General features: G+C 53.0%; 9 protein-coding genes across 9 annotated transcripts; 4 read left to right on the top strand and 5 right to left on the bottom strand.

The window, feature by feature from the left end:
* Window positions 1–123: 123 nt before the first annotated feature.
* Window positions 124–2,373, top strand: FYV10 (GID complex subunit containing RING finger motif). Its single transcript, XM_062893610.1, has 2 exons — window positions 124–689; window positions 791–2,373. The coding sequence occupies exons 1-2, from the start codon at window positions 639–641 to the stop codon at window positions 2,021–2,023; spliced, it is 1,284 nt and encodes a 427-aa protein (XP_062739441.1). The 5' UTR covers window positions 124–638; the 3' UTR covers window positions 2,024–2,373.
* Window positions 2,374–2,487: 114 nt separating this feature from the next.
* On the bottom strand, window positions 2,488–3,205 carry QC762_707670 (uncharacterized protein). Its single transcript, XM_062893609.1, has 3 exons — window positions 3,080–3,205; window positions 2,894–3,010; window positions 2,488–2,827 (listed from the first exon to the last, which is right to left on the bottom strand). Exons 1-3 carry the CDS (start codon window positions 3,091–3,093, stop codon window positions 2,668–2,670), a joined length of 291 nt encoding a protein of 96 aa, XP_062739440.1. The 5' UTR covers window positions 3,094–3,205; the 3' UTR covers window positions 2,488–2,667.
* Window positions 3,206–3,375: 170 nt separating this feature from the next.
* POP2 (CCR4-NOT core DEDD RNase subunit) lies at window positions 3,376–5,523 on the top strand. Its single transcript, XM_062893608.1, has 2 exons — window positions 3,376–4,225; window positions 4,292–5,523. Exons 1-2 carry the CDS (start codon window positions 3,698–3,700, stop codon window positions 5,426–5,428), a joined length of 1,665 nt encoding a protein of 554 aa, XP_062739439.1. The 5' UTR covers window positions 3,376–3,697; the 3' UTR covers window positions 5,429–5,523.
* A 412-nt stretch (window positions 5,524–5,935) lies between these two features.
* Window positions 5,936–6,571, top strand: QC762_707650 (uncharacterized protein; the record flags this gene model as incomplete). The annotated part of the gene is made up of 1 exon (XM_062893607.1): window positions 5,936–6,571. One exon carries the CDS (start codon window positions 5,936–5,938, stop codon window positions 6,569–6,571), a length of 636 nt encoding a protein of 211 aa, XP_062739438.1.
* A 709-nt stretch (window positions 6,572–7,280) lies between these two features.
* On the bottom strand, window positions 7,281–8,981 carry QC762_707640 (uncharacterized protein; the record flags this gene model as incomplete). Its single annotated transcript, XM_062893606.1, has 1 exon — window positions 7,281–8,981. One exon carries the CDS (start codon window positions 8,979–8,981, stop codon window positions 7,281–7,283), a length of 1,701 nt encoding a protein of 566 aa, XP_062739437.1.
* Window positions 8,982–10,349: 1,368 nt separating this feature from the next.
* On the bottom strand, window positions 10,350–11,911 carry TIF6 (Eukaryotic translation initiation factor 6). The gene is made up of 4 exons (XM_062893605.1): window positions 11,819–11,911; window positions 11,555–11,767; window positions 11,048–11,206; window positions 10,350–10,985 (listed from the first exon to the last, which is right to left on the bottom strand). The coding sequence occupies exons 2-4, from the start codon at window positions 11,587–11,589 to the stop codon at window positions 10,439–10,441; spliced, it is 741 nt and encodes a 246-aa protein (XP_062739436.1). The 5' UTR covers window positions 11,590–11,767; window positions 11,819–11,911; the 3' UTR covers window positions 10,350–10,438.
* A 235-nt stretch (window positions 11,912–12,146) lies between these two features.
* On the bottom strand, window positions 12,147–14,693 carry QC762_707620 (uncharacterized protein). The gene is made up of 3 exons (XM_062893604.1): window positions 14,419–14,693; window positions 13,338–14,242; window positions 12,147–13,286 (listed from the first exon to the last, which is right to left on the bottom strand). The coding sequence occupies exons 1-3, from the start codon at window positions 14,419–14,421 to the stop codon at window positions 12,491–12,493; spliced, it is 1,704 nt and encodes a 567-aa protein (XP_062739435.1). The 5' UTR covers window positions 14,422–14,693; the 3' UTR covers window positions 12,147–12,490.
* A 670-nt stretch (window positions 14,694–15,363) lies between these two features.
* Window positions 15,364–16,731, top strand: AOS1 (E1 ubiquitin-activating protein aos1; the record flags this gene model as incomplete). The annotated part of the gene is made up of 2 exons (XM_062893603.1): window positions 15,364–15,505; window positions 15,560–16,731. The coding sequence occupies 2 exons, from the start codon at window positions 15,364–15,366 to the stop codon at window positions 16,729–16,731; spliced, it is 1,314 nt and encodes a 437-aa protein (XP_062739434.1).
* Window positions 16,732–17,195: 464 nt separating this feature from the next.
* TEL1 (Serine/threonine-protein kinase tel1) lies at window positions 17,196–26,230 on the bottom strand (the record flags this gene model as incomplete). The annotated part of the gene is made up of 4 exons (XM_062893602.1): window positions 17,196–25,890; window positions 25,941–25,995; window positions 26,056–26,103; window positions 26,176–26,230. 4 exons carry the CDS (start codon window positions 26,228–26,230, stop codon window positions 17,196–17,198), a joined length of 8,853 nt encoding a protein of 2,950 aa, XP_062739433.1.
* Window positions 26,231–26,830: the final 600 nt, after the last annotated feature.

Genomic DNA, 26,830 nt, shown 5'->3' with positions numbered 1-26,830 from the left:
TCCACCCCCTCCGACCAACAGATCCTACGCAACGCCCTCCTGACTGCTCGGGAGGGAGGTAGCGAAGTGAGACAGGTCGACACATGATTTGATGGCTTGGAGGGGTGATGTTTGCGTCACGAGGCGCCAAGGGCACCGTTCTGACAAACTTCGGTCGTAAGAATCCAAACAGTTGGCTAGCCAGGCCGGGAGTTCCGCCTGGCCGTCAACCTGAATGCACTCTCCCGCTGAAAAGTGAGGAGTAGTAACGCCGAGCATGTCATACCAAATGGTTGGCCGTGGTGGAATGCCAGAAAACGGCCCAGGCATCTACAGTCCCATCCCGCCTTCGACTGGGAGCCAGCGCCGTGCATCGATATATCAAATATCCACATACAGATATGCAGGCGGGTGAATCCATCAAGAAGCTTGCTGTGCGGGGGTTGATTGCCGCACGGGCAGCAATCCGATTTGCCCGTCGCGATAACTCCGCATGAGTGGGGCATGTTCCTATCGGTCTTTATCGGTCCCAGCCCGTCAACGAACACCCAACTCCCGACCTGCTCGTGACAAGCACAACCACATTTCCATTGCCAACTCTTCCAGCAACTTCATCATATCCACATACCCGGAGAGGTACGTGGGAAGCAAACAAGACCATGGCCGATCACGGCGCCTCCAAGATTAACCACGACAACCACCTCCTCCTGGTAAGACGACGTCATCGCCGGCTCTCTTCCCTCTGGTCCATCTTCCTGCCAAACGGCCCATCAAACCTTGATGACCCAGCTGACAAAGGTTGTACGTCTAGGACCAACCCCTCCTCCGACTTCCATACGAGCTACTACGCAAGAATATCCGATCGGCGCACTATCATATCGAGTGGGATACGAATGCTGTCAAGGACCTGCTCAAAGAGACCGCCACCAACTCCATCAACCAGAAAGCATCCAAACAAGATGTCGTTAACAACCTTGACCAGATGCTGGCTAGAATGCGCGGTCTCAAGAGGAAGTTAAGCACCTATGCCGAAGAGGAAAATCGCTTGTACCGCCAGTCGACCGCCAGGGTCGCACACCTTCGAGAGCTATCCGACGTGCACACCGTCGAAGATGTCAAATACGAAGCCTGGTCACGTCAGCGTCTTGACCGCTTGGTAGTCGACTACATGCTTCGACACGGCTACAATAAGTCCGCCAACGCCCTTGCCGAGGAGAGAAACATGCTCGGGCTAGTCGACATCGATACATTTGTTGCCATGAGCAAGATCCGGCAGTCTCTCGAGAACGGCAGTGTGCAGGAGGCACTCGTTTGGTGCAACGAAAACAAGAAAGAGCTTCGCAAGATGCAGTCGAAGCTCGAGTTTGAGCTACGTTGCCAACAATACATCGAACTCAACCGCAGCTCTTGCCCCAAGCTGGAGGCTATTAACCATGCCAAGAAGCACATTATGCCTTTTAGCAAGACCTACCCAACAGAGGTCAGCCACATCGCTGGCTTATTAGCTTACCGCGCTGACACGCCTCACGAACCCTATGCCTCTCTCTACAGCTCAGCTCGATGGAAAAAGCTTGCCGATTTGTTCACCGACGCCCACCTTAAGCTGCTCGGCCTTCCTCAGTTTCCGCTTTTACACATTGCTTTGTCGTCTGGCCTTTCAGCCCTCAAAACGCCAGCTTGCCACAGCAGCCAACAGAACCAGAGCCACCAAGGGCAAAAATCACACAAGTCAGCTACGCCGGGCCCGGGGCAAGGCGAGGAGGAAGAATCACGAAGTCATGGCACGGCAAGTCTACAAACGAGCGTCTGCCCAATCTGCTCGACTGAGCTCAACGCCCTGGCTCGTAACGTACCATATGCCCATCACAGCAAGAGTCATTTGCTGGAACATGACTTGATGCTGCTGCCAAACGGGAGGGTGTATGGCAAGGCGCAGCTCGACGAATATGCGGAAAAGTCACGGCTAGCCGCGGGAGAAGTCAAGGACCTGGTAACGGGAGAGAAGTTTAGGGAGGATGAGTTGAAGAAGGTTTTCATCACTTGATATCTGAGGGGCTGCCAAGTTGCGGATAATTTGTCGTGTCGTTTCCGAGTTATTAGCATCATAATGGCGTTTTGGAGCAGGCTTTGTTTTTTAAGGGTGAAAGAGTGTAATGTTTCAGGTACCACGGAACTGTGAGGACGAGGGAGGCCTTTTCTGGGACAACAGCAGCGGTGTATTTGGAAGTATAGTAGAAGCCAAAGATTGGAGGCACGGTTTTGGTTTAGGATTTCTGGGTTAGTAGTTGCTCTTGGAAGAGCATGGTGCTTGTTTACATAGCGGAGAATTTGATGAGTGTAATTGGTGTTTATGACAAAGACAACGCGAGTAATTTATGGGCCATGTGGGTTTTGTGTGGACTTCGCGAAGCGTTGTGCCGGTGTCGTCATTATTCTGGTATCGGTATTTCTGGCCATGTGAATAGAATATCCTCAAATGAAGGTCATTGTAATGTATGCTCGGCACCTGACGGAAGCTGATTGACGACCATTTAATCAACTCTATTGATCCCTCCTTCCCGTCCCTTCCTTCCAACTGAGTTGAGTGAGTCTGTCTATCTCTCTCTGTCATTTCCCCAGTTGATCTCCACCCGTAGCTTATGTACATCACTTTCTCTCGTGCTTCCCCTGAACCCCCGTGTGTGCCGCTCAGTGGTGCTCCTCGCCGTGGTGGCGCTCATCCTTCTTCAAGAAGAGCTGCTCGTAGACGCAGTAGGCTGTGAAAGCGACGACGGCAGTACCGAACCCGGGGAGGGCGTTTCTGTATCTGTTGAATCGGCTGAAGCGGCCGGTGTATCGCCAAGCCTCACTGTTTTGGTGACGTTGTCAGCGATGGATTGGGAACAGAGGGGTATGGACGTCGGGTGCAACACACTTTCTCTCCCAGGGGTCGTAACGGGGCTTCTTTGTATTGGCGAGGAATTTCTTCATGGAGAAGCCGGTGATGTTTGGCTTCTCGTCCCCAAGCTGGGGGAGGGCGGAGCGGAGTATTCTGTGTGCGGTAAAACAGAGGTTAACCATGCAAGAACGAGAAAATGTCGGACAATTGGAGGGTCAGTACCTTGTGGGATACATGGTGGCGGTTGGTTGACAATTTCCTCGTCGTCGTCTTCGTCAGAAGGGGAGCTCGCTCACTGAGCTTCCAAGCATCACCACTGTTCGGTCCATGTCACTGAGTTGAGGTCGCAACTGCCAAGACTGCTTAGTCATTCATATGCGGGAGGCGCGAACAGGAGAGCACGAGGAGGCTGGTTGGTCTGTGCACCCAGCACTTGCAGCAGTTGTGCTGTGTGCGATCCCTCTGATGGAAGGAGCAGTCTTGACCAAGCGCGCAGAAACAGCAACCTCTCACGACGTCGCCCTCCGAACCACTTGCTCGATTATTTCCCAGAAAACCCCCGCCGAACCACGTCGAACTCTTCTTCTCATGTTCAACAAACCACCACTCTCTCCAAAACCGAATCACGACCCCCTCGGTTATCGCGACTTGACATCCTAATAGTTTCTTAATCACCAACAATCTTGCCCAGGTCTCACGGTGCTACGACTCCCGACAGCTGCCTCGTTCTCTACAAGGAGTTAGGAGAGGCAAGTATCGTCGGCGAAGAAGAAGGAGAACGACGATCGACCGCTGCCAAATCTCTCCATCTCTGATCTGCCTCCTGGATCCAGTGTGAAAATGCCCCCGCCAAACAACATGAACCGCTTTCAAGGCGGGCCGAACACCATGTACCATCAGCAGCAATATCAGACACACGCACCTCAAACCTCGGGCCACCCACCGCCACTGGGTGGAAACCCTGCTTATCTCAACCAACTGTCTGCCGCTGGCAATCCTTTTGGAGCGACCAGCAACCTGATGGGCCTTGCCGGTGGAATGGGTGCCGCTGCTGGCGGCTTCAATGCCGAAACCGGCCTCGCAAGCCATGCCGCGCGAATGGGCTTCCATAGCGGGGCAATGCAGCAGGCGCAAGCTCAACAGCAACAGGTTCTGCAGCAGCAGCAGCAACACCTGCAGGCACAGCAACATGGCCAACACCCCGCTCTCCATCCTGCCCAACACACTCCACAACAAAGCCATGCCTTGGAACACACAACGCGGGCGGCCCAGAACAAGGGAAGGATACGGGAGGTGTGGAAGCACAATCTGGAGGAGGAGTTTGAGATTCTGCGAGATCTGATACAGACACATAAATATGTGGCTATGGTAGGTGACCAAGGCCCTCCGAAGGTGCTTCTGAGCCTGTGCTAACTGAAGGCGCTGCCATGATAGGACACGGAATTTCCGGGTGTTGTATCGAGGCCAATGGGCGGATTTAGGGGGAAAAGCGATTACCATTACCAATGCCTGCGGACAAACGTCGATATGCTCAGCGTTATTCAGATCGGAATCGCGCTTTTCAACGAGGATGGTGAACAACCGACTTCTGTAGACCCATCGTCCCAATGGTCAAACCCTAGGAGGACAGGCACTCAAGCGCCACTGCCTTTCACCTGGCAATTCAACTTCAAATTCTCTCTTGAGGACGACATGTACAACGAGACCTCGATTGAATCACTCCAGCATGCCGGTATCGATTTTAAGCGAATGGAGCAGGACGGCATCGATCCTTTCAAGTTCGCTGCGCTCTTGATACCATCTGGCCTGGTTCTTGAGGATGATGTATATTGGATCAGCTTTCACGGCGGATATGACTTCGGTTATCTGACCAAGCTCTTGATGCCCAAGAACCTTCCCGGCGACGAGGGCGACTTTGACGAGGAGATGAAGAGGTGGTTTCCTGCCACCTATGATGTGAAGCACCTGATGAAGCATGCCATCAAGCTTCAGAACAGCGGCCAGCTTGAAGTCCGGGACCCTGGTGTGGTCGATATTCTGACAAAGTTCGAGCAGAAGGCCGGCCTCGAACACATTGCCGAGACACTCAAGATCAAGCGAGTAGGCAGCGCCCACCAGGCTGGGTCGGACAGCTTGCTCACTGGGCGAGTATTCTTTGAGTTGCGAAAGCGCATCTTCAACGGCCACATTCCGGAAGAACATCTGGGCAAAGTGTGGGGATTGGGTGTGCCAGACTATTCCATCGGTGCGCAGCAGTTCAACAGCGGGCAACAGCAGTCCACAGCCAACAAGAGCAACAATGCCGATGGCTCTGCTGCGAATGGTGCTACCCCAAGCACGCCCAACACAAACAATGTTGGGCTAGCCAACAACACCACGCCGGCCCCAGCATCCCATCAAACCAATGGTGTGAACAACCAGTCAAACAGTAACAATGCTGCTGCCGGGTCTTCTGGCGGAAATGCCGCCCAGAGCGTGGGTGGAGGCATGGGTCCAATGACACCTGGAGGGGGAGGAGGAGTATTTGGGGCGTTTGCTTTTGGCGGCGGAAATACCAACAGCGCTAGATAGAGCTCGAGCGTGGATCCAGTCGACGACAACGAAAAAGCAGTCGAGGACGAGGTGGATATCGATTCGAGTGACAATGTCAAGTCTATTAATGTTCATACGGATGGCGTTTTTTCTTCTCTTTCACGCGATGCCTTTTCTACTTGTATCACTGTACCGATTATGACGGATCATGATGATATGTCTGCTGACACGGGAGGCTCTGCTGTCTAGAGCGATAGCGCTGAACTTCATCTTCGAGGTGGTGGACTGCCTCCAGATCGACCTTGGCCTGTGAAGGATAACCCTTTTCCTGCTCCTCCTCCTACTCCTGCTCCTACTCCTGCTCCTACTCCTGCTCCTACTCCTGCTCCTACTCCTGCTCCTACTTCTGCTCCTACTCCTGCTCCTACTCCTGCTCCTACTCCTGCTCCTACTCCTGCTCCTACCCCTGCTCCTACTCCTGCTCCTACCCCTGCTTCTGTTCAGGGAGATGGTCGAGGTGGTGGTGGTCCTGGTCGGCCAAATCAAATGAATACATACCGGCACTACGGCGCTGAAGAATTAGAGGAGGACAAATCTTTTGCCCACCAATTTGGTGAGGTCGATGAGCTCGTTGCTCATTTTGAGGCTCGCACCGCGAGAGTTCGCCCAAACCCTGGACAAGGGCACTTTCTAGGGGGTACTATTACTGTATCTCATGGTCGTGGTGGTGGTGTCGCTGGTCGGCCAAATCTGACGAGAGCATACGTTGGAATAGGATGTCAGCTTAATCCATCTCAGATCGATCCTCAATGGGCTGCTGTTCCCGCGCGAGGTACTGCAACCCCTGGACAACCGCGCTTTCCGGGGGCTACTGTTCCTGTATCTTCTCCTTCTGCCACCTCATATCCCTCTTACCCCTCATATCCTTCTACCACCTCATATCCTTCTACCGCCTCATATCCTTCTACCCCCGCATTTAATCCTGCTACTCCCGCATACAACCCCCCGACATCTCAGCAAAGTATTCCATCGACTACTACCGCCGCGAACAATGCTGCAATTTTTGGTCAAGGTTCTGCTTCTCAGGTGGGGGGTGGTGGGACTGCTACGGAGGGGACAACTGCTGCTGGTTTTACTGCGGAATCAACGATGACAGGTGGTGGGTCTGCTGCTCTTGATTAGTGTGCTGTTTTATGCGCACGGAGTTACGTTAATGGTTTCGAGGGGCTCTCCGCCTCGAACTCCTTCTCCTGGGGGATGATTTTTCGGAGTTGTGGATTGTTTTGGGGTTGGGTTGAGGGCCGGGAAACAAAAAGGGGGTTTTGTGGGGGTTGAAACGTCGGGACGTTTATTTTCGATTCGAAAAAGCAATATCGGGGCAGCGAGTAAGGTAGCGAATGTATTTTTTAGTCTGCAGAGTAGCTATTTGAGTTTTGAGCGGCTACTAAATGCATTATGGGAGAGTTGGCGAAGTCTGTTCATTTGTGCGATTGTCAGTGCGAGATGTGAATTCCATGTAACTGCCTACGTCTCGAGAAGAGGTTGGTGACGGTGTGAGGAGAACAAGAGGAGGTTTCCTGGAGGGGAGATACACACAGCCTGATATCACTATATCAACGAACGTGTCACGGAAACCCATGGTTGTAATTTAGAGGTTGGTTGGCTTGATGAGGAAGTTTACTTGTCTCACCCCCTGAATGAGCAGGTCCACACAACCTTTCCTCACAAAAAGAAGAAAGATCAAAACCCCCAACACCTATATATCCCCCCCTAACTCCATCCCAAAATATTCCGCTACCCGTATCCCCAATCTAAAATGCACGATATGCCCTCCCCCCGAAAAAACGCCCTCTAAAATCCACAGACAACGACGAGATGAGATGAGACACCCTCACATGCCAATCCCATTAACCAAATCCAATGCCCCTTCCACCACCCCCTCCAGCTCCCCCACCCGTGTCTTGAGCTGTCTATTCTCATCCCTCAGCAAGCCCACCGTATCCCAAGCCACACTCGCATCCTGCCCCTTGCAGTTCCTACACCCCCCTTCCTCCCCGGCCGCCACCACCCCCCTAAGAATCTTTTGAAGGGCATTCATCGTCACCGGCTTCGGCTGCTGCGTCTGCTGTCTCGGCGTCGTGCTGCTAGTCGTTGGCGTGCCCAACTTACTATTCCCCCCGGGAAACCCCCCCTGTACAGGCGTCTCCGGCACCGGGCTCCTACACCTACTGCTAAACACACTTTCACTCTCCGCGCTCTCCACCTCCTCGTCATCATCCGCTGACCAGCTCTGCCCGCTGCGGCGCTTATGATGCCGGATTTTGTCAACACCGAGATCTTCAGATAACACCACAGAGGGGGCTTTACTCCTCTCCCTTTCGTGCTGGAGTTCTTCAGTTAATGCCCGAACCTTGTGCTGCTGCTCCGCCAGCTCCTTAGCCATGTTTTCCAGTTGAAATTTCAGGTGCTTCGCCCTTGTTTCCGCCTCTTCCAGCTCGTCTTTCTGGGCGGAGTGTTCCTGACGTAGGTTGTGGATTGTGCCTGATTGGGATTTGTAGGCGGTTTGGTATTTAGTCAGCAACCCAACAGCGTTGGCTTGAAAGTTTTTAAAGGCGGCCGGGGAGAATGTTTCGTTTCCTGGGTTGGAGGAAGGGGGAAACAAGGCGGTTTCAATGTTGAGCGTCAACAGCTCGTCAGCGGCTTCCATTGTCGAGGTTGTCGGGGTGGTTGGGGCTGTGAAGCGGGATGTAAAGGCCGACATGAACCGCGATGTCATAGTCCCTCCTCCTCCTCCTGCGGGGGTGGTGGTGGCTGTTTTTGGGGTGGGAGGTGGTGGGAGAGATGATCGTTGAAGGGGGGGACGGGTGGGTGTCATCATGTCAGGGGCTTCAGAAATTTGTTTTTTATCATTGCCACCCGTTGTCGGGGTGGTGCTGGAGTTGTTGTTGTTGGTCCGGTCATCAATGCTGCTGTTCGGGGTCATCCCCAGCGCTGACCCTGCTGCTGTTCCACTTAACCACCCTGCCAGGCCTGATCGTGGGCTTTCCGCCCTTTGGCGTATCCTCCCTTCTCCTGTGTATGGCATTTGTTCAGACGGAAATCGTTGATGGTGCGTCTTCTTCCTCGTCGGGGAAGGGGTCCGGCTTTGGTTCCGCAGTGCCAGGGGGAACAAGTTGGGGAATGACTGCTGCCGGCGGTGTAGATGTTTATTATGTGGTGGCCCAAAGGGTGACGGTGATGGACAGGTGGAGGAGGATTCTTCGAGGTCGGCATCAGAATACCCGCTGTGATATTCCGAGAAGGGCAAAAGAGATGGCTTCGGCGCGATAAAGCTAAAAGGCGAGGACTGCTGCTGATGCGCCGATGCTGGTGGTGGTGGTGGTGGTGGATTTGGTGTTACCGTCGCGCGCCGCTCAAGCTCCTGGCGTGGAGAGCCGTATCCATTATCCTGGCTACTGCCAACAGATGATCCTCGTAAGGCGCGGGCTTCTGGCACGGCTGCTGCTTGTTGAGCAGGAAGGATAGGATGAACAGTCTGGCCAGACCTGGGAGGTTGTGGGGAGGACGAAACAGGGTTGTCGTCGCTTAGCATGATGAGTTAATGTTTCGCGGCTTCGGGGGGGGGTGGATGAAAGGTGGCCTGGGCTTTTTTGTTTCCCTTGGTCAAAATAGAATCCCTGGAATTTTCCTCCCAATAGTGGGTGTGTAATGTGTTGATAATTCTCAGCCGGTGACGTCTTGTTTGCTTGCCCTTTTGCTGTCAAAGCATTCCACAAGGCGAAACAATGTCTCGTGAAAGGGAAGCGATATTGAGATGAAAACGAGGAAACGTTTGCGACGATCCTCCACACTTTCGCTTATTTCCACACACAACACAAGTCCAACAACCTCGGCCCTCACCCTCTGCTCATCTCATCTCTCAACAACACGTGGGAGATTCCCGAGATCTTTCCCAGCCCGGCGCCGGCGGCAGCAAAACCTTTCTGAGCAAGCGGAGCCTCAACTTGCATGCAAAAAACGCGGTCGTAGGAGGTTGGGTGTGGTGGTGGTTTGTGTACGCAGTAGATATGGTTGTGTATGGCTGGTGACCTGAAAAGTAAAACCAGGATAACCTGTCGTCCTCGAGCTTCTGGTTCTTCTCCGCGGCAACACAAAAAGTAACAAAAAGATCAGGAAAAGTCCAAGAAGTGGTTGTGCGACAAAAAAGAAAACCACCCAAAGCTGTCTTGTTTACAAAAACAAGTTTTCCCGTTCCTTGCAGGTGGTTGACCGTCAGTGCCTCTCGCTCTCTCGGGGATCTCGTTTCCAGGGTTCTGGCTGACCGCCTTTGCCAAGACCAACACCTCTCCCAAGACCTTCAACTCCCAGCCATGAACCCCACGATCACCTCTCTTCAGTTCAGCTGAATATCATCACTCGAAATCTATCCTGCAATTATCTGACTCGGTTATCACCGGTTCAATCAAAGAATTTATCTCTCATATCCAGCCACTTTATTTCTACACATCCCCTCCACGAATTTTCTGTCTCTCATCACTGCTTAAACCAATCCAACGCTCCTACGTGGGTGGAACCGCAGTCTGTCCGATCTGTCCTGACAACGTCCCCGCTGGTCTTGCAACGGCTCGTCGGGCCCTGACTTGCCCTGAGGCTAGCCTAAACTTTAAAGTCCAGTGAACCCGAGCTTTGAGCAAGCTGTGATCCAACTCTCTGTTGCCATAGAAAGAGGAGGTCGTAGAGGTGCAAAATTTAGCAGTTCTCACATACTGGTAGAACTCAAAGGGCGTGTCTAGCTCACATGCTTCTGATGCTTGGGCAGGAATGTCTCATTTCTCGAGGCTGACTGCCACGAACACCAACTATTGAGACATACATTACACATCACACATGTTGAAATGCAGGTAGTTGGTGATGACTGGGTATCTTTTGACGCCACTCGGGGCCTCCCCCGTCGGCCATCTATTTAGTGTTGACCATCCTACCACGAGCTAAAACCACCCGCTACCACAAAAACCATAGCCATGTCCTTTTTGCAGTGAACTGAACCCCTCAGTAGAACGACTCCACCATCGTCTCCTTCATGGTCGTATTAATCGCCCCCGGCGCCGCACCCTCACCCAGCCTGAACACACTCTCAATCACGCTGAGTTCCGGCGCTGTGGTATCCAACCCCGTCACCGCCATCCAGTCGTTCACCACCATGCCGCCGCCAATAACATTGCTACCTCTGTTGACACTGCCCGCCACAAGAGGTACCTGCAGCAAGCTGCTCAGCTCGTCCTGGTCCTGAATGCTCGTCTTGGGGTGCACCAGACCGCCTTGGTTGCTCAGCGCCATGTATGTGCCCACCAACACGTGATCGGCAATGGTTTGCCTGAAAACTTCCACACCGAGGACATCAGCGATGATCTCTTCCGTCTCAGGCTCTAGATCGGGGTGGACGAGGGCTGTGTGGTCGTTGCAGACGATGACGTTGCCGAGGGCCGAGAGACGCTCCTCGATGCGCTGTATGCGAATTTCGTCGGGGAGGGAGTTGCGGAGGTGTTGGAGTTCTTGGTCGGTGGTTGTGGTGGGGACGAGAAGACCTTTTCGGTTACTTTTTTTTCATTGTTAGCTCAGTCGCAGGACAAGAATACGTTGAGAGAGTCGACAACATACCCAGCTGTTAACCGCCCAATGATCCGCGTGCCGGCAATCGTCGTTCTGCAGATGGGAATGACATCCTGGAGCTCGGCCTCGAACACGCTGTAGAAGTTTTCGCTGGCACCGACCGCCACGAGGGCGTAAGAGTTTGTGAGGGTGGAAAAGACACCAACTCTGTAAAATAAAACGTTAGCCGTCTATCGTCCCTCTTTCTGAACAAGTAGCCCGTGTGGCTTGTGAAGTCTGCATGCTGTTGTGCTGTTTCGGTACCCCGCGCTTCCCCTCTTTAGACCCCAATGTCTGAGTATAGGCAACATCCCACTCCCCTCGGGATATTCGAGTCCAAAGGCAACAATGCTCTTGAGCTGTCCCATATGAATGCGACCAGACAAAACCCCTATAGCTCGCTCTGTCGTCGCCGCGGGGCAGGTTTTCCTCCATGATGAAGATAGCGATAGAGGTGTGGTGGGGTGGGGCAAAAATTGCATCGCAATGCGCATCGCATTTCCATGCAGCACTTACTCGTTGGAGTTCTCAAATTGCGCTCTGACAGCCATGTTTGCTTCCTTTTTCTCTGATTCCTTCTTTTAAAAAAAAACCTCGGGGTATCGAAAAAGTGCCGGACTTGATACGACAAAAAGAGGCGTTGCGGTGGAAGGCTGGTGGTGAGTTTGCTTGGATTGCTCTGTTGGATGGTGGAAGCAAAGAGGGCGGCCGAGAAGAAAATATATCATTCTGGGGTCCTGGTCGGTCAGCCAAGAAACCTAGAAGGAAGTGGGGCCCAACCCAAATAGTGGTCCCGCCTGGTGACTAATAGCTAAACAGACTGTGCTCTCCAGCCAAGGCTTATCTAATCGCAGGGGCGAAAACGCAGAGCAGCATAGTCTTTTTAATCTTCTCTGGTCACTCTCATCATCACAAATCATTTCAGACTTTGCCTTTTCATCGCCTTCTGCCAAACCATTCTCGGCTTCGCCCGCACCTATGGTGACTCAAAGGGCTGGGGGTTGGCAAGGCTAAGGGAGATTGTAATGCATACGCCACCCAGTCCCAAGGGCGAGTGACTCAATGCCGCAATTCATCATGAATCACTGGAAAATGGCCTTGATTGGTCCCAAAAGTCTCAAGGATGTTAATCTTAGTAAATGTATGTAGAATGGTACAGGGTTGTGTATGTTTGATGTTGCTAGACACTCCCAAAGGCCAAATGATTGTTTATTCATCTCACTGCATACCCTCATGTCTTATACAGGCTCCTGCTCGCCATGCCACATGGAAAACTTCAAATGCAGAACAAAGTAACTTCATGATGCTGTGATCATGCAGGTCAACACCCCTTCCAATGCTTTTCCTCCAGTCCACCAGAGGTTCCGGTTGTACGCCAATTCGCCGCCAAAATGCATCTACAAGTATATCCCACACTCCATGAGCCAAACACCGAGATCCCTCACCCGGTCTTTAGGCAAGCTCCACTGAAGGAAAGTACCTTGGCCCGGCAAATCCTTGGGCAACCACTGCCTCGATATCGATATTGCTCGACCGATCAGACAGGTCCTGTGGAGGACTCCACATCTTGAGGAGTATAAAACGCCCGCTCACTGGCGGATCAAACCGAATGGTGCACTTATTCTTATCCTTTTCGATAAAGAAGTGTGCCAACGGTGCCATGAGCTCGCCACCAACTGCCCGTACCGCCTCTTGCGTTGCGATTTGGGAAGCTTCTTGGGCTTCTTCCAACGTGGTACTGCTGGTACTTTCATGCTGCCGTCCGCCACCGCGAGCGGTATATCGACGCCGAGTCAAGTTATCGAAAGCTCTCCAGTCCGAGGACGGGTTACCCCATGGGTCTCGGTCCTCTTCGCTGCTCTCGCTCTCAAATGGCAGTGACCCTATACGGTTCGGCGTCCTTCTGTTACGTGACCGGAGATGCGGGGGAAGTACACGTCCATCATCATCGTCGTCGCTACCATCGTCGGTACATTCTGTCGTAATGTTGAACGGGGGTGGCGGTACAGCAAACTCTGGCGGGATTTGGGCTGTTCTATAGTCCTCATCGTCGTCCAGACCAAAGCTGAATTCCCGCACCGGTGGTTGAAGGCGTGTGATGGAACTACCGTCCTCCTCATGACGGACCGAATATACTAGGGTGTTATTTGTCCTTTGTTGCGGGGGGAGATACTGGATCTGATACTGCGCTGTGCGGGTGAGGAGCTCGTCTGACTTCATGGCCACAAACACCATCCCTTCTCTAACCCTGTTCCTGGTGTAAGTATGCGATATGTGGAGAGGATCGATAGAGACATACGGGCATGAGTAGCTCGATCCGGGGGCCTTGATGACAAGCTCGGTAAGGCTGAAAACGGTCCCGCCTGTATGCCTCAGGATGATGTTGCACCGATTGCCTTTGGTGCAGTACACTGAATCGTCATTCTTCAGGATATTTTCCGGCGGGTATTGTAGTGATTCTTGATAGAGCCCCCCGTCACAGCTCACAATCTCCATGGTCAACCTGCCGGGCTCCAACTGTCCATAATATCCATAATGGAACCCCTTGAACTTTGGACCGACCTTATCATTGTCCAGCTTTCGCCGCTTGGTGCGACGGGTGTCCTCGGTGTCCTGGCTGTACAATGTGGGCGTCATGCTCGTGGGAGCCAGTGGTGAGATGAGGGTGCCGATATTGGGCAAGTCCAAGAGGGCGCGAAGGTGAGAGTTGGCGTCGGGATGCTCATCGGAGACGACATGCGAAGAAGTATTATTGATGCGGGAATCAAAGTTGGTGGCGCGGAGCAACCGCTCGGGGCGGTAGCGGCTTGATCGTGAGCCTGACCCCGACGCCATGCCAGGTCGAGCTCTCGAGCCAAGAGACCGGAGAGGGGGGAGTGAGGGAGCGCCGGGGACTGCGGGCGGGTCGTTGGTGGTGGGCGGATCACGATTGAATCTTCGTCGCAGATCCCTATCAGCAGAGGACATGCTGGCTTCCGGATGATAACGTCGGTTTTCTACAGCGTCGAGATTCCGGCGGACCCGTTCAATGTTTCGGTTATACCTCGCTATAGCTCTATGAAATTCTCCAGACGTGGTTGTGGTTGTGGTTGGAGCCGTACGACGTCGTTCACCAGGGATCCGCTCTCGTCTGCTGGGCACTCGTGGAAACCACCACGGCCTGGAATCATCCAATGGGTCGTTGCGCTGCGAGGAGTTGCCAGACTGTGGGTTTTGGTCAGAATGAAAATGCATCTGCCCTGAAAGACTCGAACAAGGCTGTTGGGCAGTTTTGGATATGCAGGCTCCCAGGCAATCAAGCAGGCGGCCGGGCGCCCAAACAGAGGGCCAGGAGGGACGAGGGTGACTTGGTGGGGGGTTATGTTGGAGGCAACACTCACCATGAAAAGCGACAAAGGCACAGGCACTGATGACCGCAGCGAGAAGCGTGATATGACTGTCGCAAAGCACGCTATGAAAACAGCAGCAGTAGAGAGTCGAGGGTCGGCCTTGGTATGAAAACAGCAGAAGAGAGTCGAGCTGGGTTGTTGCAGAGAGAAAAGGAGCAAAAGAGTAAGAGGTTCAATCCGCAGGGTCAAGTGGACACATGAAGCGCAGAAGAAGTGCAGTGGATGCTGTGTGGACGTCAGGAAACGGGCATCTTGGGGCCTTTTTGGTGGGAGGCGACAGCAAAGGGCCCGTTCACTTCTTTAGCTTGTCCAGTTCAAAATGGCGGGGTTTGAGAGAATGTATGGCTAATTGGTAGCATGTACCTGCAACGTCACACTTCTTTGTATGGGCACAAAAGTACTTATTAAACCCGCGTCACGCCAAGCCACACTGGCATCGCAGCCGTGCATCGTCCCCATGAATCCCGGGAACATCGTTAGAACCATCTCTTGACTAGGGATTACGGAAGACGGCAGTACAGACGAGAAACACTTTGCAAATTGGCGACACAGGGAAACAAGAAACAAGAAACAAGAAACAAGAGCAAGATAATCACAAGAAACGGGAGCCCGAGCTTATCAGGAACCCCTTCCCTCCTTCCGTCTCTGGTTGGTCCACAAGGCTGCACCGTTTGCCTGGAGTGATCAACACAACCTGCAGCCACGCGAACTGTCACGTTCAACCTCACACACAGACACACACACCAACACCTCTCTCACTCTCTCAGGAGTGGTCGATCGTTATTCCTTTGGCTTGGAGCTGGCGTTGGGGTTTTTTACTCCAGACTTTCCTTGATTCTCTGCAGCTTCTCATTTCGACTCTTCTCTTGCACCATCATCTCCAACCTCAATTATCGACTCGACGAGCTCGAGAAACTCACTTGAGGACTGGCCACGATGGAGGCTCCAACCTCCGAACCAGCCGGCAACCCCAATGGCACTGGGAACACCCAGAGTCTCACAGTTCCTGTGATGCAAGAGAACACCAATGGATCTGTTCCAGCACCCACCTCGACCATATCAAATGGCATCAGCGCAGGTAAGTTCTCACCTCTCTCTCATCACATCTTACAGTTACTAACCCCCATCCCAGATGAAATCGCCCTCTACGACCGACAAATCCGCCTCTGGGGTCTCAAAGCCCAAGAATCCATCCGCAACGCCAACATCCTCCTCATAACAATGAAAGCCCTCGCCAACGAAATCGCCAAAAACCTCGTCCTAGCCGGCATCAACTCCCTGACCCTCTGCGACCACTCCCCCGTCTTACCCTCCGACCTCACCTCCCAATTCTTCCTCCCCTCTGACCGCTCCCCAGTCGGCACCAACCGCGCCATCGCCGCCTCAACCAACATTCAACGCCTTAACCCCCGCGTTAGTATTAACATCGACACCCTCGACATCCGCCTCAAACCCCCTTCCTACTTCTCCGCCTTTGACATCATCATCGCCACCGACCTCGACGCTCCCACCCTAAACCTAATCAACACAGCCACCCGCCTCAACAACCGCAAATTCTACGCGGCCGGCTCTCACGGGATGTACGGGTTCTTGTTCTCGGACCTCATCGAGCACGACTTCATCATCTCAAGATCCATCTCCAACGTCCCCACCGTGGTAGGACCGGAATCCCCCACAAGATCAATCATCTCCTCCAGCCCCGACCCCAACGACCCTAAAGTCGAAAACGTCACAAAACGAGAACTCTTTTCAACATGGCTACTGGCTAGTTCCTCCCCCCTCCCAGCGGAAATTCTCAAATCCCCCCGCCGCAAAAAAGTGGTCACCCCTATTTTGTCTTGTCTACGAGGGCTCTGGGAGTTTGAATCGCAGTTTGGCATTCGGCCCAACCCGAATGATAAGGCGCAACTGGCGCAGTTTACGATTTTGTGCGGGGAGCAGCACAAGGCGCTTGGGCTGCCGGCTGAGACGCTGAGGAGCGAGACGTTGAGGGCGTTTTTGCAGAATATTGGGGGGGAGGTCTCGCCTGTGGCGGCGGTGTTGGGGGGGCAGCTGGCGCAGGATGTGATTAATGTGCTTGGGAGGACGCAGCAGCCGATTCAGAACTTTGTGGTGTTTGATGGGGAGAGGTCGGAGGCGGGGGTGTATGCGTTGCACCCGACCGAGGGGGAGTTGGGGAGGGGGTTGTTGCCTATTAGTGGGGGGCAGCAACAGCAACAGCAACAGCAACAGCAACAGCAACAGCAACAGCAACAGCAGCAGCAGCAGCAGATGGGGAGTGAGAAGGTTATTGATTTGGATTGAGAGGAGGGGGGAAGTGCGGTGTGTTGTTGGAGATGATCTGGTGGGAAGGACATGCTTGGTGATAGTTGCGAAAGTGACAATGGCTGAGATGTTGTGGATCTTTTTATCGGTTGGCTTGAGATATAGCTGCAGAAGTGATAATAGGTGGATCATCGCGGTGATTTGGAAGTGAGACACGAGTGGATAGGGATGTTTTACATACTTCGGGTGCAAATTCGTTCTTCGGATAACTTTCATACAGTCTAGTGTAGGCGGTTGACCTCTATCATTCGAGAGTCACCATGCCTTCGAAAGCAAACAGCAAAAATATCAAGATAATTACCACAGCTTTATTCATCTTTGGCCGTGTCTGCATTCTCATTACATAGGTACATCATCCTAATCATTTGCGCCTCATACCAAGCCCAAAATATCAATCCATAAAATCCACCAAGATGCCCCTTATTTTCATTTTCATATGTTTTTCAAGCATAAGCAGCCCACCCCGAATACAAAACCGCCAAATTCCCCACACTCCCCGCCTTCTCAATCAAATCATTCACCGTCGCCATCACGCTCAACGTCTTGCTCAGCTTCTTCTTGACAACCTCAATCGCCCTATCCGCCTCGCTGGGCTCGTTCACGTTCCCCTTGACCCCCTTCTTCTCCCCCCCCGCCTCCTCGTTCTCCTCATTCTCCCCATCCTCCTCCTCCCTCGCATTCTGCTGCAGCTTGGCCATCCTCACCGGGCTAATGCTCCACTGATACAACGTGTCGAACCTCAGCGAGTCCAAAACAGTCTGTATACTCCCCGCCTCCTCCCTCAGCGCATCAAGCGTAAACTCGCAGCACCTCCTAAACACACCCTCGGTCTTGGTAATTCCCATCCCGTCGACAATGTCCCTCGTCAACCTAAACGGCACCAGTTCCGGGACTGGCAGGACTCTTCCCATTTCAAACGCCACGCCCAGATCAATGTGGACTACCTCGCCAGTCTTAGTGTCGAGGAGGATGTTGTGCCCATGTCTGTCACCCAACCCCAGCACATGGCCCAGCATGGAAATCGCCGCCGTGGTTCTCGTATAGGCGGTGCGCTTGTGGAACCACTCGTCAGGGTCGGGGAAATACTCGATAAAAAAGTACCTCATCACCGGGTGGAACTTCTCCGTGACCCTGCGGTAAACCGCAATCCTGTGCTCAGTAGTTTTTGTCTGCGCCGTCGAGATCTCCTTCCTGCATTGCGACCCCTTGAGGTCCTTGGGGTGGTACTTCTCGTGAGCGGGCATGAGATACTCATGCAGAGGTATAGTATTCGAGACAAACTCAATCAACCCCGAACTGGACGTCAGCGGCAAAACCTTGTACGTCCTGATGCCCAGGTTTCGTTGGCGGGTGGTACGATGAAGTTTAAGTAACTCCGACACGGCAGCAAAAACCTGCTCCATGATAGCATCCTGACGCAAGTCATCATTACCCCCCTTGACCAATTGTTTGTACCGTCTCCCATCCGACCCAATCGCCGTCAGAATCTTTGGCGCGCTCACACCAGAAGCAATAGCCATATAAGGATCAAACTTGACAATCATCGGGATATGGCTGTAATCACACGTAGGCGACAGCTCCATCTGCATGGTCGGCGGCGGAATCTTATACTTTGACAACGTCGTGAGGAAGCTGGGCCCATGCTGAGAGTCCTTGATGGCAATTTTGGAACCTTGCTTGAACCTGTTCGTGTCCCGATCCATGGCGAGCATATGGTACACCCTGCTTGTCTGGTCAATCGCCGGCCAGATGGCAGACACCGCCTCGGCCCTGGTAAGTGCCTTAGCAACTCTATCCGTCGCCTTTTGCCGGGAAACCGCAACATCGTCGTCCTTATTGACCTTTGTCCTCGCCCCAGACCAGATCTGATACATCCCGTGATAGGGATGATCAACACAGATCCGATAAATGAGATCAATAAGCACATTCTGGAAGAGAGTCTTCTGATCCTGTACCCGAGACGAAAGCTGGTTCATCAACGGCGCAAACTTTCGAGTCGGGACCTTGCCAATGTACCTCTTGACCGCCTCATTGGTAGCATCCTCCTCCGACCTCTCCAGCCAAAGAGCCGTAAACCGCAGCGCATCGTTGTTATGCTCATCCGAAGCGGCCAAAGATAGCAGATAGTTCTCCAAACTGAGCTTCACAAACTCAGTCCTCGACTGCTCAACCCTTCTCAACTCCTGCTGATCCAAATCGAGCCACTGCCGAGCCTTCGCCAAGTGACTCGAGTACCTGCTCTTCGTCTGCGAGTCCCTCGAGCTTGAAATCAACTGCTTCAGCTGCTCAACCTCATCACTCTTGCCCTTTTTGAGGTTCTGCAGCCGTGCCAAATCCTCCAAACTATCCGGGTTCTGGAGCTGCTCATCACAAAACATGGCAAACTGGTGAAACACCTGTCCAGCCTCCTTGCCTTCATTCTTGCCCCTGAGCTCCTTCAGCGCCGGCTCAAGATACTTCTTCTGTGTGCTATCCGGGCTCTCCAGTCTAGCAACCGAGACCTGGAACCCAATCTTGGCCAACAAATCCGATCGACTGACAGGAATCGTCTGCTTCTTCAACGACGAGTCCTTGTCAATAGCTTGCAGCATCCTAATGGAAGAAATCATCTCCCCCTGATCCCACAGTGAATTCGCCGCCTCCATCCGAATAGCTGCATCCACATTGAGCCCCATAGCCTCGCTTGGCTGGATCAGATCGGTGAGTGTGGTTGACAAATTCAACGTCTCTTGGTGCTGTCGGTGGAAACGGAAGATATCAGATGACAGCAGCAGTCCTTTAATCTGAGCAAACCGGGCATCTGCTGGTGGGATAGTTGCCGCTCTCAGTTTGTGATGCTGGCTCCACATACTCAATGTCGTCTCCCGACAAGACAGGATCTGACTGACGTCCTCATACCGTCCGCTCATCATCCACTTCGACCTCGTCTCAAACATCTGAAGTCCCCTCTTCATCTCAGCCGGGTCAGTGATACTGAGAACATCATCTAGTTCCGCCAAAGCAGCCAGCACACCCAGCTGGTGCCTCATGCTCGTCGTATTGAGACTCTTGCTGGTCAAGTGCTTGATGGTCCCCCGAAGCCCATCATGAACAACACCCCTGACAGCCTCAATATCCGAAGCCTGGTGCATACTCTGATACGCTCTATACACCGTCACCGCCCAATTATCATTTGTCGCCGGTGCCGGCAAATTCCAGATTTCCAGCCTCCTCGCCGTCGTAAAAGTGCTATCCAGCGAGTTAGAAGACTCATCCAGACTCTGCTGCGTCTGCAACAACGAGTTCGACAACCCGGCCAGACCCAAACTACTCAACGCCTTGATAAGCGCCTGCCCATCCTGTTTCGAGGCAGCATCTCGACTCCTCAAATGACTGTCATACTGCGCCCCCCTGAAAGCAAGACTCTTCCCACCGTCATTCTCATACTCCAACCTGGCCAACACCGTACTCAGCGAAGCATCCTGTGCCAGCCCGTAGTACGCATCCGGATCATCAATATTCTCAAAGATATCCAACAAAATTTCGCTCGAATCCTCCACCTCCCTAATCGCCGATGACCTCCTCGACGCCCTCGACTCCTCGCTCGAAGCCAGTTCCGCAAACAGCAACGCAACCTTGAACATTCCACACCTCGTCGCAGCAGCAGCCGCACTCGTCAGATTAACCTCCAACCAATGCCCCCGATCTGCAATGGAAGCCTCCCCGGCAAGTGGCTGCGTCCTCAAGTACAGAATCGTGTTGAGCAACAACTTCACATTCTCCCTCGCCCCCCCCTCCTCGTTCTTCAACCATTCCTTCATCACCTCCGAAAGCTGCCTCTTCACACCCTGCTGTTTATCCAGCTGATAGCTCAGCACCAAGTGCACCACAAACGGAAAAGCCTGCTCCGCAAACCCCTTGACTTTGGTCAATATCGGGGGCAGCACTCTCAGCGTAACATCATCCGGCACCGCCTGCGCCAACAACGTCGTCAACTTTCTCGCCCAGTCCGCCTCTCCCAACTTCGCCCCACTAAACACCTCTTGCTCCCTTACCTTCTCCACCTTGACCAGATCCGACTGCGGCGTCCGGAACGGCTCCCAATCCAAACTATCCGCCAGAGCTTCACTCAAACTCCGCTGGCAAGCTGCCACAAGCTCCTGGAAGTTATCAGCAGCCGCGTCACTGAACACAGTCCTCAGCGCTGCCTCCGCCAGCCCAGCAGTCAAACAATCCCCGCTGACAGTCAACTGCTCCATCAGATTCAGCAACCCCTCCTCTGAACTCCCTAGTTCTTTCCCACCCGCTTTACAACTCAACGTCTTGTACTCCTCCAGTCTGCTCTCCTTCAACAGCCCCCCAGGAACTTCCCCACTAGCGGCAAACCCACGCCCAATCACCCTCCCCGCCCAGGCCAAGTACTCGCCACTCAACCCCATCCCTCCCTCCTCCATACAACTCTTCCAAACCACCCCCTTATACTTGACAGCCTCCTCATCCTCCCCAATAACATCCAACCCCCTCTCCTTCGGCGCAGGCCCAAACTGCCCACACAGCATCCTCAAGGCAACACCACGAGCAGGTTCATTTAGCAACTCATCACCCTCGCTCTCAGCCCTGTCCCAATCTTTCAGGATCTCCATGAGCAAGTTACTCTCATTCGTTCCCCTCTCTGCGTTGCCCATGACTCTGATCTCCGCCGCCGACTGAGTGATCGCCCTGAAAGCTTTGAGATGCTCGGGGTTCTCCTTTAGAATCTTGCTCTCATACCCCTTGAGATACTTCCCAAACCAATCATGAAACACCTGGGCTTTCGACTTTGTGGCTCGGAACTGGGACTCCTGAGTTGTGCTCGACTGGGAGGATTCCAAAAATACCCTCAGGTCGGCCAGGGACGAGAGCGCATAGCCCGCGAAGAAGGATGGGGTTTTGCTGAGGTGGTCAGAGCCTTTGATGATGAGGTACTGCGTGATGCCCAGCGCATCGTCTGCGCACTCGGGGTCGACGACGAAGGCCCGGATGGAGTGCAGGAGCATCTCCAACGGGTAGGCGGTAAGTGCTGTAGGACCAGCAAGGCAGATCAACACTCTGATCTTGCGCAGAACCGAGCAGGCGTGAAGAGGACCAAGGGCCGGGTGAATGGTGTTGAGGAGCTTCCGAGCAATAAACACCACCAACGCTGGCGTCCAAATCTGATCCAACTCATACGGCGTTCTGCTCAAAAGGTGAAGCATCTCAATGGGGAGATACTTCGCCCTAAAGCACGGTTGCTGATTCGGCGGAAGCTTCGTAGGCAAATGGCCATACTCCTTGATCATCTCAATAATATCCGCCGCATACCCAAGCCCTTCATTCCGTCTAAACGCCTTCTCGATCGGATCCTCCTGGTCGAAGGTCTCAAAACACGTTGCAATAATGTCGGCAAAATTGAGGTGAATCTGCTCCAGAAACCCTTCCTTAATAAGAATCTTGATCAGCCTCTTCTCCCCCGTGATCTGCCCTTCCCCCCTCTGCACACTGACATCGTGCGCGATGCAATACGCAATGATCTTTGTAAAGTTCCTTTTGACCAGCTCCTGCAGCGTCAACCCCAGCATCTTGGCCAACTCCAACGCCTCAGTCTCCTGCCCCCTCATAATCATAATCGCCGTCGCCTCCGTCTGCCCCTCCGCCAGCAAATCCTGCAGGCTCTTGAACCCAAAGATCTCAAACGGGATATCCTCAAGCGAGTTCTCATCCAACCACGTATAAAGCAGCTGCGGCGCAAACAGCCGAAACAGCTCCTCCGGCCCGCTCAACTTCAACTCCTTCGATATCCTCCTCAAACACCACCCCGCATACCTCACACTCCTCACAATCTTCCCCGGCGTCTCAAAGATGTGATAAATACACCTCCTCAACAGCGTCGGCCACCTACACGCCAATTCCGCCAACACAAACAACCTATACGCGATCCCCTCTTCCATCGACGGATCGGTAGGCAAGCTGTCCAGCACATCCAGGAAAATGTCATCGTGCGTCTTAAGCACATACAACCCAAACACCCCCGGCAACCCCTTCCCAATCTCATACTTTACCTCCATCCCCCCCTCCTGACACACCCCCAACAACGTGCTCCTCGCGCTCGGCAACCCCAGATCCCCCGCATACCCCGACCTCACCTCCAGTATATGAAAAAGCAGCCCACTAAACACCCCCTGCACAACCGGACTCATCGAGTTGTTCGGCAGCGAGCTCTTGACAAGGTAATGATAAAGATCCCCCACCATCCGCCCAATCGCCTCCTCCAACTTCTGATCCGTCCAAAAGTAAATAAACCCATCCATCACATCAATGCACGTGCAAAGCGCCACCTCACAGCACGAAAACTCATCCTCCGAAATAATTCCCCCAACCGTCTCAAACACCCTCACCACAGTCTTCAACCTCGCCATCCACCCACAAGAAAACAACTCCTTCATAAACACCCGACAAGTCAACAGCTGCTCCTTTTCCAAACTCAGCAGTTGCTCCATCATCGCTTCTGGTACATGCCCCAGTTCCCCCTCATCCTGCCTGATAATCTCCAGGTAATGCACCCTCAGCGTCGTCTCGAGATAAAACGCCTCAGGGGTCCAACACAAAAGACTATCCCTCCTCGCCAACGTTTTCCCCTTTGACACAGCCGAACTCTGGCTCGTCTGGGACTCAAACTCGTCGTCAATGTCCATAGCATCCATGCTCCGTCCAAAAGCCTCCTTTTGAGCCTTTTCCTGAAGAGCAATCGACAGCTTCGAGTACAGCTTCAACAAGTGAGACTGTTCCTTCCTGAGCGCTGCCACCTGGCTTTCCACAAAGGGCGGGATAAACGGGACCACCGTCGTCAACACCAACTCAAAGAACTCATCGATTTGAGGAGCCGCGAGAATGACTCGGAAGGCGCCGTCAATGACCTCAAAAAGTGTCGACTCCAAATCTTTGGACATGGAAGAGTTGAGATTGACTAGTTCTGGAAGGAGGGTGGCGCCAACAAGACAAGCAAGCATCATGCTCTGCAACCGATCCGCAGATATCGCAACTGGCGCAACACCATCCGACCCGCGCTTCTGCCACGACTCGGTGATCTGGTGAAGTTCTTCCAGTTTAGGATACAGTAGCTCGAGGGTAAGGCGCTTCGCGGTGTGCGACCCAGTTGGGTCGACCGTCTGTTCTTGCTGTTCCTCTGGCAGGATAACATCCTCGGGTTCAGCCATGAGTGTCGTTGCTGATGTTGTTTCGTCCTCAAGAAGCAGCAGATACCGCATCAGCGGATAGGCTTGACTTTGCTTCTTCCAGAACTGTACAATCGCTCCCCCAAAGAGCCGGAGAGGAGCCCCCATCTTCAAAGCCGGCATCCCGAAGCAGCCTCTCAGGAGGTTGGCCAGATCAAATGGAGCCGTGTGTACCGAATGAAGTGAGGCATAGGTCAGTTCAGCTGGATTCCACTTGACAAAAACCCATCGGATGACATGGCTGGTCGTAGCTTGGCTGGCATTGGGTGACATGGTATTGCGTAGACGCAGGAGGCTCAGCATCAACTTGAGAGAAGAGTCAACCAGGATCGCAGGGCCGCTGATATCGGCGGTTATGATCATGTGGTTCACATCACCGGCCCACTCATGTCTTGGGATCAGGGACGCTTTGATCACGGAGTCCAAGAAGATCGAGGCAGCACGTGTGGTTGGTGCCAGGCTGACAGACCGCACACCAAGCTGCCACAACTGCTTCCAGGTGTGAGACAGGGAGGCATCTCGACAAACTTCATGGGAGGTGAGGCTGGAGCATGCGATCATCGCCCACGATGCCACGACACCTTGCTTCGCCGTGACATATTTCGACAAGTCTGTGATGGCCTCTGTGGCTTCTTCGATAGTAAGCAGCTTCTGGCGGCTCAGAAAAGGCACGAGTTGTAATGCTGTCAGCTGCACTGCAGGATCCTGAGAATTGAGTTTCTGATGGAGCCTGTTTGGCGTGTTAACCATTCGACGCCTCTTGCGAGGCTGGTCATTCTCGGGCTCTTGCTGCGAAAATGGCTTGTTTGAGCTGCGGGCGTAGATGGCCTCTAGGGTGGCGAGATTCTCCAAAAGCGCCCAATTTTGCTCGCCTCCTGTATTGTACGGACGAAGGCTGAAGACGCCAGTGGTTGGATGATCGGATGGGAGGAGCATTCCAGTAAAAGTGATATCATCAAGCTGGAGCCTTGCGCGTTCTTCTCTCCTCGAGTAGTCCGACCAAAGAGCATCCATAAGTTCTTCCACATCTTGAAGAAAAGACTGGTCTGTCGACTCCCGAAGTATGCTCTCCAGATAAAGATGAGAAGCATAGATGGTCTTGAGCATCTCATCGCGAATACTATTCAGCATTGCGTCCCGGGATAAGGCTCGCGGCTGCCACCAATGAGAGAGCAAAGGGGTCAGAGTCATGACAAGCCTCTTTGAAAGAGCAATGTCGTCGGTCTGGGTGCGAGTAAAGATTCTGTTGAGGGCAGAAAAGGCCACTTTGTGCAGCTCCCCTATTTTCATCTGGCGAAGTTGCAGAATCTGAAGAATGATTCGGGATATTTCCCCTGCCCGTCGTAGTACCGGTGCATTTGGTGCAGCCACCAGATAATTCAAGCATGACAAAAAGTCTAGAGCGACCTGACTACCAATCTGGTTTCCGCCCTGGGATGAAAGCCCGACGGATGATGCTCTCAGAGTTGGCGCCGGGGAGGTGCGGGAGCCGCTATCATTTCCACCTACCTCGAGATAGCGAGAGAGAGCTTCGACACAAAAGTCGACACAAGTATCCCAGCTCTCACCTGAAAAGGCGGAGAGATTTTCGACATTGGCTGAGTTCTGGAGGAATGTGCACAAAGCCTTGGCATAATCTTTGAGCAGAGGTGTGATGTAGGTATCATCGGGTCCCTGGAGCACCTGTGTGATGTGGTCGATGATGGCTCTGGCTGTTTTGCGCTTGATCCGTGAAGCTCCATGGCGGACAGCCAGCTTGAGGACCTCGGCGCACTTTTCGAGTCTGGCATTGGCAGTAGCACTGGCTCTGGCTGATTTCTTGGAAGTGAAGTAGCTTGCCTTTTCCAAGACTGTGCATCGGAAGAGGGCTTCGTAGATGGAGTGGTACGACTTGTCATCAAAGGGACTACTAATTTTGTATTAGTTGTGGTATGCTGTGGATTGAGGTATGGGACCTACACTTTCTGACTCTGAGGCCCCCCTTTCTCTGCCGTCTTGAAAAACTCCAACAAACCTATGTCAGGGTAATCAGTATACATAAACATAAATGCAGGACAGAGCGAGAGACGCATACTGTCAAGAGCTTCTTTGCGCTGCGTGGCTGTTGAATGGACTAGCTGGGCTGCATTTCAATGGTCAGCATGTGTATTGTTTACTTTCATCAGCCTTGTCCCTGCAACCATGTAACACTTGCCGGCGAGCTCCTTGAAGTTGAGAGGCTCATTGCTGTAACCCTTTACACGTGCCATTGCGTCTTTTGTCCCAGCTGACCGTACCACATCGAATTAAGACCAGGATTGGCTCAGATCTGACCCAGGACAGGACGAAGGTGGATTGTGGTCAGGATTGGACCCGAGAGTCCAGTTCCCAGCGAGTTCAGAGTCTGAATTACAACACACAAGTTCTGTTGTGGTGGCCGAGTGTGTGTTATCTGTGAGATTTGATGTTCAGATGGAAGGAGGAGAGATAGCGGTAGGTGCTGATAACTTGGGTTTATGAGAAGTGTGAATTAAAAATTGAGATGATGGGAGAAGAATGTGCTGCCCATTTGTGCTGCAGCGGATGGGAGAAACGCCAAAGTCTTCAGTTTTAAAAGGCTTCCACGTTGGTTGTCCGTGGGTATTTTGTGGTGGGAAAGGAAATGTGTTTTATGGGCAGCTCTTTCATTTATGAAGGGAAAGATAGAGTTTGACACTTGGGGGCAGCTCTTGCCAGTTTGTGGATAGAAAATAGACGGGCAACGGCAGTCGCATCCCAAAACATTGGAAGGCTCTCTCTATCGCACCTGCTGCTGGAGGAGTGATGCAGGAAGCTATGACCATTTCCTTTTCCCCAAGTTGATGACCCCT

This window comes from Podospora pseudocomata, chromosome 7 (genome assembly GCF_035222375.1).
Source record: "Podospora pseudocomata strain CBS 415.72m chromosome 7, whole genome shotgun sequence".
Lineage (NCBI taxonomy): Eukaryota > Fungi > Ascomycota > Sordariomycetes > Sordariales > Podosporaceae > Podospora > Podospora pseudocomata.
Note: the sequence above shows the minus strand (reverse complement) of the source record. Positions and strands in the feature narration are given on the sequence as shown.

Coding starts and splice junctions, on each gene's coding strand:
- FYV10 (XM_062893610.1), top strand. CDS start 639: ATGGCCGATCACGGCGCCTCCAAGATTAACCACGACAACCACCTCCTC. Junction 690..790: donor ACGACAACCACCTCCTCCTG/GTAAGACGACGT, acceptor TTGTACGTCTAG/GACCAACCCCTCCTCCGACT.
- QC762_707670 (XM_062893609.1), bottom strand. Junction 2,828..2,893: donor TACGACCCCTGGGAGAGAAA/GTGTGTTGCACC, acceptor TCACCAAAACAG/TGAGGCTTGGCGATACACCG.
- POP2 (XM_062893608.1), top strand. CDS start 3,698: ATGCCCCCGCCAAACAACATGAACCGCTTTCAAGGCGGGCCGAACACC. Junction 4,226..4,291: donor CACATAAATATGTGGCTATG/GTAGGTGACCAA, acceptor CTGCCATGATAG/GACACGGAATTTCCGGGTGT.
- TIF6 (XM_062893605.1), bottom strand. CDS start 11,589: ATGGCTGTCAGAGCGCAATTTGAGAACTCCAACGA. Junction 11,207..11,554: donor CAATTTGAGAACTCCAACGA/GTAAGTGCTGCA, acceptor TTTATTTTACAG/AGTTGGTGTCTTTTCCACCC. Junction 10,986..11,047: donor ATTGGGCGGTTAACAGCTGG/GTATGTTGTCGA, acceptor ATGAAAAAAAAG/TAACCGAAAAGGTCTTCTCG.
- QC762_707620 (XM_062893604.1), bottom strand. Junction 13,287..13,337: donor GGATCGAGCTACTCATGCCC/GTATGTCTCTAT, acceptor CACCAGGAACAG/GGTTAGAGAAGGGATGGTGT.